The 12,560-nt window shown below is 33.3% G+C and overlaps 1 protein-coding gene across 1 annotated transcript; it reads left to right on the top strand.

The window, feature by feature from the left end:
• The first annotated feature begins 668 nt into the window (after positions 1 to 668).
• On the top strand, positions 669 to 4,707 carry LOC112749900 (protein phosphatase 2C 70). Its single transcript, XM_025798324.3, has 12 exons — positions 669 to 958; positions 1,043 to 1,433; positions 1,537 to 1,712; positions 1,816 to 1,974; positions 2,611 to 2,754; positions 2,847 to 2,908; positions 3,017 to 3,152; positions 3,269 to 3,360; positions 3,734 to 3,849; positions 3,947 to 4,076; positions 4,337 to 4,391; positions 4,491 to 4,707. The coding sequence occupies exons 1-12, from the start codon at positions 830 to 832 to the stop codon at positions 4,647 to 4,649; spliced, it is 1,749 nt and encodes a 582-aa protein (XP_025654109.1). The 5' UTR covers positions 669 to 829; the 3' UTR covers positions 4,650 to 4,707.
• Positions 4,708 to 12,560: the final 7,853 nt, after the last annotated feature.

Below are 12,560 nucleotides of genomic sequence, written 5' to 3'. Positions count from 1 at the left end.
ACATAAGGCCAATCTAATAATTAAATAAATAAAATTAAAATACATTAAATTAAATTAAAATATTTTAAAAATATAAATTAATATCTTCTAAATAATACTTGAATTTTTCATATCACGAATATTTGAAAGACGTATCAAAATGAAAAAGACTTTGACGAAGAAAAGGCAACAAAAAATAAAACCATGGAGGCAATACAATAAAATTCTAGCAGAGCATAGACGAATTCAAAGAACACTATGAAATATAAATATACGTTAAAAATAAATTATATCACATGTATATTTATATACCGGTTATAATTACATTGTACACATGTACCCGATAAAAATCATAAAATGCTTGTACTCTCTACAATGAACCAACCCTAGCTCGCTCGCTCGCTCAAATATTAAATTCACGTTTCCTTTGATTGTTTTCCTTGTCAAAGTAGCCATCCAATCTCTAATAAGTAAGTCTATTTGAAAAGAAAATTGTTTGATGTATAACACCTAAAAGAGATGGAATTGAGTCCATAATTCTTGTTTTCTACTCCTAAGTAAACGGTAAAAGAATAAAAGTAATATACAAATAAATCAATATAAGGCGATTAATTTAAGAATATTGATTGATAATATCAATGTTGGAAGTAAATAATAAATAGTAATTTGAAATTTGCAGAAGAAAAAGTGAATGTGGGTTGATAGGATGTAAGAAAAAGAGAAGAGAGAGTGACTATTTCAAAGCATAGGCGAGGTTGTCGCAAACCCAAACCCAAACCCAAATACCCAATCTGAAGAAGAGAGTAAGGTGTAAGAGAGAGAAGACAAAGAGAAGAAGAGACCGATCACGATGGCTACGCTACAAACCGTTGTTACTGTCATCCTTCTCCTTATGCTTCTTCTCATCCTCATCTTCCTTTTTTATCTCTTCAAACCATGGCGTTTCTTCTTCCGCTCCCCTTCCCGCTCTTCCCTCAAGGTATTTAATTTCCTTACCTAATCCCCAAATCTTGCGTCACTTCCCTCGATTCAACACTTGTCTTCTGAATCCCCAATTTTGTAGGTCGCTGTTGGTGAGCTAGAGAGACCTCTCGTTCGCGAAGAAGGTGATGCCAACGATGCCAATTTGCCCTCCAATAATAATAGCAATAATCAGAGCAATGAATTGGCCAGAGATTATGATCTCGAAGGTGCTTGTCACCCCAACGAAGTTCATTTTCGCTCTCCTCGATCACTTGGCCTTGTACGCAAGCCGAGGCTTCCGATTCGAAATGCGCCACCGCAAGGGGATGCTTTGGTTTTAGATGTTATGTCTGCAGACTCTGTTGATGTTGGTCAAACCCTCAGGCTTTCTCCTGCTCTCTTAGCTGAAGCACAAAAGCATCACCATCAGCATCAGCATCTCCAGAATAATAGGGTTCTGGATTCTCTGGAGAGAGATATCCTTGGTCAAAGTAATTTCTTAACTCTCTTTTGATTTGTTTGCAGCTGCTATGTGTTATTTGCATTGTCTTGATATGCCAAACATGTCAACATGTATCTGCGTTAGGAGTGCAGGAAGTTGCCTTACTCTGGAGGTTATCAGTGGTCCTTCCCGGGGGATTCGATGTTCTGTACAGTCTATGAATTCTGCTGGTCTGCCCCTCACCCTGGGAAGAGTTCCTCCAAGCGATTTGGTGATAAAGGATTCAGAGGTTTCGGGAAAGCATGCCATGATAAATTGGAATTTGGATGTAAAAATTCTTTTTCTTTTCTTATGTTCCCTTGTAACTGCATTGGGTTTTCGACGATGTCTGGTATGGTGTGCAGTAATCCTTGTTGAAAATTATTTTTCAGAAAATGAAATGGGAGTTGGTGGATATGGGTAGCTTAAATGGAACACTCTTGAATTCTAGGCCAATCAACCATCCAGACACTGGAAGCAGGCTTTGGGGAGATCCAGTGAATCTTGCTGATGGCGATATCATAACACTTGGAACAACATCGAACATAAGTGTATGTGTTCTGGCTGAATCTCATTTAACTGCCACCTTTTGGATTATTATAGATGCAAAGTTTGTATTTTTATTGGTGATATTAGATGCGAAGGGACTGTCTTTAGGTTTTATGGGTGGATAAAATTTAGTTGGTAATCTATAAACAAGTTTCCTGTACCCCATTGCTATCCAATAATACTTTTACATGGGAATATTTTGTAGTCTTTCTTTGGAGATTTATTTAAATACAGTTTCCTTCATGTTTCCTGCATACAGAATAGGGGGATAAGTTTTTTTTATATAATATAGAATTTAGCTAAGCTGAATCATACTGCAGTTTCCTTTTAGATTGAGTCAGAGAGCAGTTTTTATTCTTCCAATATACTGCCTCCCCTAACAGTGGGGTACTAATTAGGCTATATGTGATTATTTTTTCTTTGTTCAGAAAAAAGCAGATTCTTGTATATGATCTTAAAAAGTCTCAATTTTGAAACTTCACTATACAATCTATGTGCTATATTGTTTACATTATCATGGTGATACTTGGAGTGAGCATGCAGTTGTGCTTATATTTTTGGATGCCATAGATTATGGCATTTGCTTCTTTTGTAAAACAATCCTATACTTACTTCTATGTTACTTTATTGTATGGCAGGTTCATGTTGCTGCACAAAATCAGCAACGCATTCCATTTGGAGTTGGTATGGCATCAGATCCCATGGCTTTGCGTAGAGGAGCAAAACAGCTTGCTATGGAAGATGTTTGCTATTATCAATGGCCTCTGCCTGGGCTGGATCAGGTTCTGTATATATTCATGGCATTCCTTCAATAGTTTGTTTTTCACAATTATATAGGGAGTGGAGCTAACCCACTTCAATGCCCAATTTGCAGTTTGGGCTATTTGGTATCTGCGATGGACATGGTGGAGATGGGGCTGCTAAATCCGCAAGCAAGTTAGTGTTTAAATTTTAGTGGAGGCCAAATTTTATATCCTGATCCATGGTTCTTGCTCTTCTTAGTATATGAAATATTACTAATTTTTCTCAAATTTCTTTTTTCAGACTTTTTCCTGAGATAATTGCTAATATATTATTGGATTCATCAAAAAGGGAGCGGATTTTATCACTTCATGATGCTTCAGAAATTCTAAGAGATGCATTTTCTCAAACAGAAGCATGCTTGAATCATTACTATGAGGTATTGTGTGCTCCACTGTGATATTGGATAGTCCTTAACCAGATAAAATTTTTTTTTTGGTTGTTTTTTTTTTTTTTTTAATTTATCGTGTATAGATTTTAATAAACTCTTTGCAGGGATGTACAGCAACAGTGCTTCTGGTGTGGGCCGATGGTGAAAATTTCTTTGCACAATGTGCAAATGTTGGAGACTCTGCCTGTGTTATGAGGTATGTTTATCCAAGGTGGGATGATAATTGGACTATCAGAAATGAAATAATATTGTTGATGGTTTAGACTTGCTTCGCTTCTATTGTTAGACGGAGAGACACACATTCTATAACTCCATTGGTGGATAATACTTTTGTACATGAACATCCTGTCCTTTGTTGTTTTAGAATTTTTGAGGTATAACAAACTTTTGAAAAGAATTGAGTGTGGAATTTTTCTATTTGTAATTCATATCATTATGAAGTTTTGTCAAGTTTTTGCAGTATTTTAGGTGCTTATATGTAACAATTGCTGTATGTGTTGGTTTACCTGGACCGGAGTTCTTGTTGCTATGATGGGTATATGAAACTCATCAATTATTATTTTTGGCAGTGTAAATGGGGAACAAATCAAGATGTCGGAAGATCACAAGATAACAACTTATTCTGAAAGACAGAGAATTGAAGAGACTGGTGAACCATTGAAAGATGGGGAAACACGTTTATATGGTATGCGGAAAATTTTATTCATTAAAAAAGAGGATCACTTTTCTCAATCTCAATATTGACTTGGCAATTGCTGTTTTTGGTTCTCACATTGATGCAGGGATAAATCTTGCAAGGATGCTTGGGGACAAATTCCTGAAACAGCAGGATTCCCGGTTCAGCTCAGAGCCTTATATTAGTCAAGTTGTGCATATTGATCAAGCAAGCAGGGCTTTTGCCGTTCTAGCTAGGTGATTTTGCTTATGATATATGCTTTTTATGAATATACTTTTTCAGAAGAACAGAACTTGTCTTAATATACTCAGTCTGTGTCTTACGACTTAAGAGGATATCTTTCTAGAATTAGTATGGGTGAAATAAGTGGCTTTATTAAAATCTTGGTCTTTTTGGTTTCTGAGAACGCTTTAGTCCCTATGAACTATTTTAGTTTATTTGCTTTCACATTCATATTTTGCTATTGTAAATATGCTTTCGTATCTGCAAATTTCAGTGACGGGCTTTGGGATGTCATCAGCATGAAGAAGGCAATTCAGCTAGTGCTTCAGGTTTTACACTAAACTTTTGTTTCTATTCGGAGTTTATTTGGTGCTATTGTGCTATTTCGCAGCAATTTGTTCTAACAGTTTGTTTTCTCAAATGCACAGATGAGGGAGAAATACTGTACAGAGAGAGAGAATTTAGCAGAAAAGATTGCTAGTTCATTGTTGGCTGAGGCTAAGACACTCAGAACAAAGGACAATACCTCTGTAATTTTCTTAGATTTTGATAGCTTCAATAGATTTTCTTGTAAAGTTGAATCCTAGTATGAATTAGGAATAGTGATATAGTAATGGTAATATATATAATTCTCATTCTCTTGAACTTGTTATTTTTCCCTTCTTAAGGTTATCTTGGTGCAAAAAAGAAGAAACCCTTAAAATACATAAGGGAAGCCAACGCTCACACAGATTTTTCGGCCTAAAAAACTATGCTTGGAGACTACTAAAGGCTTATATAATCCAAAAACTAAAGACCTCTTTTTATGGTAAGGGAAGGATAGGTCCCATAGACTTATGATTCGCCCCTGACCAAAAAGAAGGGAAGAAAGAAGAACTTATGGTTCAATAATTGAAGGAAATATAAAAAAGATGGGAATAACCTGTCTCAGTAGGTCTCTGGAAAAGTGTAAAAACAATAAGGGTCTGGGGAGATATCTTCACACTGATGCTCAAATTACCGAAATTTTTATTCATAAAAGAATAAAAAAGGGTATATATAGAAATTAGGTTTAATTAGTTAGCTAGGTTTTATAAAGTCATCAATTTTTTAATTTATAATCAGTGATGATATATACGAACATTTTTGTATCAACTAAGTTGGCACAAGTTTAGTGGAAAAAAAAAACCCGCATGCATGCATTATCGTTTCACCTTTTCCTCTTTTTTTTAGCACATAAAATTCTACACAGTATAAATTTATTTATATAATATAAAAATTTTTGCACATAATACATAAATTTTCGCTGTGAATATATTTTGTTGTTGATTGGGTGAATCAATATTTTGAATATATGGTCTTAAAAATTTATGTATTATGTGTATTTTGTTAGTTTGAGTATTAATATTTTGGACATGTGATCTTTTAAAAATTTATGTGATGTGTACCAAAATTTCTGTACTATATGTATTTTGTTGGTTGGGTATGAATATTTAGGTATGTGGTTTTTCAAAAATTTTTATGTTGTACACTAAAATTTTTGTGTGTACCAAAATTTATGTGCTCTAGTTTTTTGAACATATATAGAAAAAAAAGAAGATAAAAAAGATGATGATAAAGAAGGAAGACAAGAGGCGACAATGACGACGACAATAACGACGATATTGAAGAAGAAGCGTATAGAAAAAGACGACGACGATGAGACAGAGAAAAAAGAAGTAGCAGCACGCCGTAGGTAAGAAGAAGCATGAAGAAAAAACACACAATGATTTGGTTCGACTTGATTAAAGAAGTGCTTGACCACCTAGCTTTATTATTTTATAATTTCATCAATTAAATTTGTAATTAGATCTTTATTTTAGATAAAAATTTGTAGTTAAATCTTTATTAATTGTTTTTTTTTAAATAATTCTAAAATATTTGTTCTTAAAATATTTTATAACTTGTTTTACATTAAACACAAAAACAAATACTTTTTAGTAAAAATAGTTATAAATTTTTTAATTAAATCTTTTTATCTAATATAAAAATTTAATTATATTTTTAAATTATAAAAATCAAATTAAAAATCTAATAAAATTATAAATATGAATAAAATAATTAAACCTAAAAACCGATTAAAAAGAGTGAGCGGAATGCTGGGGATTATTTTATTGCCGTCTGAGGTCATAAATAATTAAATATTTTTCCTCTCTAATTAATTAGGAAGATACGCACACTGGCCTTTAAGATTGATCTGGAGAAAGCTTATGACAGAGTTGACTGGAGGTTTTTAGCTCATACCCTTAAGAGCTTTGGTTTTCCTATTCCTACACTTAATTTGATTATGAATTGTGTCACTGCTTCTTCCTTATCTATTCTTTAGACTCTGCTTGGTTAATTCTGTTGCCGCTGCTATTCCCACGTACCAGATGCAGGTCTCTATTTTTCCCAAAGGAATCATTAGTAAATTGGAGTCTATGATGAGGAATTTTCTTTGGAAAGGACAAGTTGATGGAAGAGGATTGAATCTTGTTAGTTGGAAGGTACTGGTTACTCCAAAAAAATATGGAGGTTTGGGGATTAGAGATCCTTATTGTGTAAATATTGCTCTTCTTGGGAAGCTAGTTTGGACTTTTTTCCAGCAGCCAAACAAGCTATGGGTCCAATTATTGGATGCCAAATACCGATCATCTCTATATGACTGTTTTAGTTATCCTAAGAACAAGGACTCTCCCATTTGGAGGTGTCTTTGCAAGGCTTGGAAAGTGTTGAAGGATGGGTTTGCTTGGTGTATTGGAGATTTGAACCAGAATTTTTGGTTTTCTAGCTGGAGGAGAGAAGGACGGTTATCTAATGAGATGGATTATGTCCACATTTCTTATTCGAATCTCCGGATACAGGATATTTGGTCGGTTGGTAGGTGGCATTTGGATACTCTTTATCCTCCTTTATCTCAAAATCTGAAAGATAATATTCTCTCTTACAATCCAGATGAACAAGCAGGTCCGGAAGTGGGTTGGTATTGGAGTGGGTCTGCTGCCAAAGTCTATGACTCACGCAATAGTTACTTGTGGTTGTGTAAGCAGCTGTTTGGTTGGGAGGAGAGGGAGAATTGACTTTGGCTTTGGCGTCAGCTTGTTCCGGAAAAGCATAAGTTTTTGGCTTGGTTGTGTCTTAAGGAGGCTCTTCCTACTGCAAGTTTTCGCTTTAGAAGAGGGATGTCGTCATCGGATAGGTGTCCAAGATGTCTTTCTAGCCAGGAATCGGTTATACATTGTATTCGGGATTGTCCAAAAGCTCAGCTTGTCTGGCAAAGGTTGGATATTCCTTGTCATCCTTTGGATTTAAAGAACTGGTTCTTGTATCATAGCAGAGAGCACCCGTTCAAGTTCTTTTCGGGACTTTGGTGGATATGGCGAGCAAGGAATAACGACATCTTTAATCCCCATAAAACTTGGCCTCCGGAAAAAGTCATTTGTCTGGCATTAACTTCAGAAAAGGAGCTTAGAAATATTTTTGAATTACAACGTATGTCCCTTCCCTCTACTCTAAATGGTTTTTGGAATCCCCCATCCATTGGTACTTTTAAGATTAATTGTGATGCTAGTTATTTTGGTTCGGGTGATAGTGTTGGTTTTGCTTGTGTTATTAGAGATTGTAATGGGAGCTGGCAAAGGGGGTGTTTGGGAATGATTGAGAGTAATAGTATTCTTCAAGGAGAATTGTTTGCTATTTGGAGAGGATATCTCTTAGCTTGGGATGTGGGTCAACGAGATGTTATTTGTGAGACGGATTGTGTGGAAGCATTTAATCTTGTTACTCAAGATGGTTTTGGGTTTATTGATCCACTGGTGCTCAAAATAAGAGATATCATGCATTGGAATTGGCGTGTTGACTTTCGTTTGATTATGAGAGATGCAAACACGGTGGCAAATACTATGGCAAAGATGGCGATGAAGTTACAACTTTCGCATGTGGAGCTTCTTTCACCTTGGGAGGATTTTAAGAGTAGTCTTAAACGGGACTGTCCCTCTATTTAAGCAGTTCCTTGTTTTGTTTCTTTTGTTTTTCTTTGTTTAATTTATTTCAGTCACCAAAAAATTAGGAAGATACGAATTACATTTTCCTTTTCTTTTAGATGGATAATTGTATATATTCGTTTTTGTTTATAAACTTGTATGAGAAATTGAGAATAATGTAAGTATGTAACTAAAAAAATTAAGTGAGAAATTGAGAATAACATAATCCATTTTCTTCATTTTATTATTCCGGGGTTATTAGTTATACGATCAGAAGTTGTGCAAATTGCTGAAACAAAAGTACAAGACTATAATTATAATGTCTTTGATCTATGAAAGAGGGTGTTTATGTGGGGCTTTTTTATATAAATAAATAATAAAAATACATTATTTATTAAAATACGCACGACAGAAATCGTTCAAAAAATACACATGGCTAACTCAAGGAGCGCGACCGCGAAGTGGAAATCCACTCCAAACCGTGTCCGGCCACCACGAAATGGGCTTGACACCTGCAGAATGCCTGCAGTTCCCCCATTTTGCTCGTGGCATGCACGAAATGCCTAATCCAGCCCTGGCGCCAACGAGTTAGGCAGCGTCAGGGGTAGCGCCAGCGAGTTTGTAGCAAAGGAAATTTGTGTAAGTTGATCTGTGCTGTTCTCTCTGAGGAAAAAAAAAACTAACATGAGTGGGGATGGGGCTAACATTGTTGGAAGAGAACCTCAGTTGAGTATACAGGACAAATCACACTATTAAATCAGAGTGGAGAAAAAATTATATGATTCAACTAAAGTTAAAAACGTAATATGGATCAACAAAAAACGTGTTTTTATGTAATTCAAATCAAACTAATTCGAATTACAAACCAACAGTCATTTGAATTATAAGAGATGCAATTCGAATTACACTAAAAAAATAAAATTATCTAATATATTGGACGAACTCAATGTTGATTTTTTATTTCTATTATAAAATATAAAAAAATTTTAATTTTCAAAAAAAAAATTATGTTATTTGTTAGGATTTAATTTTTTATTGTGTTTTCATAAAGTTTGCACAAAATTCACCTATCACATTGACTAAACTTATTTATTTACGTAATGTTTGTTTATCGATTCAACAAACTTGTTTACGTTTTAATATGATTTGAATTGTATTGGTATATTTTTATTTTTAATCAATTTAATTTTATTTAAATAATTAGATTTTTAAATTATAAAATTTGTATTAGTTTGTAATTTAAATTTAAATAAAAATAATTTAAATTAATGATTTATAAAATTGCATGTATTCGTATTATTGTACTTATATGATTAATTATATTTATTCGATTTAGAAAAAATAACAGTATTATTTTAAATAAACAACCGTTATTTTTTTTAAAAATCGAATAAATATAATTAATCATATGAGTACAATAATACGAATACATACAATTTTATAAATTATTAATTTAAATTATATCTATTTAAATTTTAAATTACAAACTAATACAAATTTATAATTTAATTATTTAATTATTTAAATAAAATTAAATTGATTAAAAATAAAAATATACTAATACAATTCAAATCGTATTAAAACGTCAACAAGTTTTTTTTTTTTTTTTATCAAAGATAGGAGACTCGAACCTGCAATCTCTTAATTGAGTATGGGAGACTATGCCATTTGAGCTATAACTCATTGGCAAAACATGAACAAGTTTGCTGAGTCCATAAACAAACTTTACATAAATAAATAAGTTTAGTCAATATGATAGGTGAATTTTGTGCAAACTTTATGAAAACACAATAAAAAAAATTAAATCCTAAAAAATAATATTTTTTTTGAAAATTAATTTTTTTTATATTTTATAATAGAAATAAAAAATCTTATTAACATTAAATTTGTCCAGTATACTAGATAATTTTGTTTTTTTAGTGTAATTCGAATTGCATCCCTTATAATTCGAATTAGTGTAATTCGAATTACCTTGGGTCAACTTGCATGCATAATTCGAATCAGGTAGGTTCGAATTACGTACGAATTTTGGCTGTATATTTCAAATTGATCAACTTCGAATTACTGTTAGTTTGTAATTCGAATTAGTTTGATTCGAATTACATAGAAACACGTTTCTGGTTGATCCATGTTACGTTTTTGACTTTGGTTGAATCATGTAATTTTTTCTCCACGCTGGTTTAGTAGTGTGATTTGTCCGAGTATACAATTACATATACATTTTCCGAAGCCATTGCAACAAAAAAAATTTATCAACAGCTGCAAAATTTTAGAGAGAAAGAAGGTAAATATCAGGGACGGACATAAGGGGGCGAGTGGCGGCCTCGCCCTCCCCAACTTTTTTTAATAGTAATAAGTTATTATGTATAATTTATTTTTTTTGAAAAAATATTTAGTATTTAATCTAATATAAATAAAAGTTCAGTCTAATTTTAATATTAATAATTTTTAGTATCTAAAAAATAAGTAACAATATTAAAAAAGACTAAAAAAGATATTATTACTAATATTTTTTAATTAAATAAAAAATTTTAAATCTCATAAAGTGAATTCTCTTTCTTTTTGTGGCCGTTTTTTTATTCGTTTGGTATTAATTCTTTCTGTTTCAACTGCTACAATTAAGAGATCTTTTTTAACTATGAATATTGTGAAAAATAACTTAGAAACAAAATAAAAGATGAATTTTTTGCTAATTGTCTTTTAATTATATTGAAAAGAAAATTGTTGAAAATTTTGACACAAATTCTATTATCGATGAATTTTATGATACGAAGAATCGACCACTTCGTTAATAAAAAATATACACATATTTTTTTTACTTTAAAATATATTCTTTATCCGTATTATTTTTATAATACATCTTATATTATATAATTTTTTTTACATAATTTTTAATATTATATGTGTTATTGGCCCCCATAATATCATTTCTGGATCCGTCCCTGAAAGTAATGACATTGAGAGAAATTTAAGAGAAGAGAATGGAGATAGGAAGGCTCCTTTGGTGAATGGTGCACCATCGTTTATATAGGCATAATCAAGATCCAACATCGTTGGCGGACCATCTCGCGTGTGGTACCACTGACTTGGGGTTCATTACGTGGATGCCCCCTTGTTATGGCCATTTCGCATGGACCGGGAACTAAGTCCCCCCCCCCCCAAATTTTGTGGACGCCGAGCATGATATGGTTGCTATAGGTGTCAGGCCCATTTTGTGGCCGCCGAACACGGTTTGAAGTGAATCTTCACTTTGCGGTTGCCCACCCTGAGTTGGCCCTGCGTATTTTTGGAACGATTTCTCTCCGTGCGTATTTTGGTAAATAATGCATTTTTATTATTTATTTATATAAAAAAGCCTTTATGTGGCGTGAACCAGGATGACAGAAATTATTTTTTATAGTGGTTTGATTTTGGTGTCGTACAGATGAGCGGGTTTTTTCATAGAGAATAAACATTTCATGTAGGGGTGTGCATCGTCCGACTCGGCCCGAAGACCCGGCTCGGCCCCGAACACTTTAGGGGCTATTTTGGTGTGATTTCACCGAGTCTAGAGTCGGGTAAGGGTCTCAAAAATAGATCCGGTCATTATTTTGGGTCGGGTCCGGGCTAGGGCTCAGGTCACCCGAACTCGGCCCGGTGGCCCAGTCATCATACACAATTAATATTTTGTGTTATTAGTGATGGATGATGGCTATTCTTATGTGGAATTTAAGTATTGTAAACCTTAATATTTTGTGTTATTAGTTATTATAAGACTATAAGTTAATGTTTTATATTTAAAATGCATAAGATTTTAGACTAATGCATAATATTGTGTTATTTATATTGATTTAAATATTTGGTGCTATTAGACAATATTAATATTGATTATGGTTATGCTTTAATTTTAGAGAAGAGTTGGTTCTTGTTATATTTTTCTAAGTGAATTTTACCATGTCAAATAATGGTTGGAGTCATGGAAATTTGGATATTTTCACATGCTAGCTTATAAGAAGGTATCAAGGTAATGTAATGTTAATGGCTCAGTTTTCACCCAATTTTTACCCGGTATAATCGTGGCCCAAAAGTGTATAGGTTTCATCGGGTCTAGGACCGGGTTCGGGTCTAATAAATAGGCCCGGTATATATTTCGGGCCGGATCTGAGTCACATCAAACCCGATTTTACCCGGCCTATGCACACCCATAATTTCACGAATAAATTATTATATGTACTCATAAAAAAATATAAATGATGACAAATATACCTATTAAATAAAAAAAAAAACGATCATTGTACTTATAAAAAATGGGTTCCGTATGATAGAAATACCCAACCTCTAAAATACTATTAAAAAATTTTAAATTGTCTTTTTCTCTACTGCCACCATCATTCTCTCTCAGTCACTCTCTCTGTCTCTTTCTAAATCTTCTTCTAACTCTCTGGTGAGTGTCCCGCCGACGATCCCCTCCCTTTCTCCTTCCTTTTTTTTCCCTATCATTTCATTCGGTTCCTTCTTTCTTCAAATCTTGTCAAGTTT

The sequence above is a fragment of the Arachis hypogaea genome, chromosome 15 (genome assembly GCF_003086295.3).
Source record: "Arachis hypogaea cultivar Tifrunner chromosome 15, arahy.Tifrunner.gnm2.J5K5, whole genome shotgun sequence".
Lineage (NCBI taxonomy): Eukaryota > Viridiplantae > Streptophyta > Magnoliopsida > Fabales > Fabaceae > Arachis > Arachis hypogaea.
This window is presented reverse-complemented; position numbering and strand designations above follow the sequence as displayed.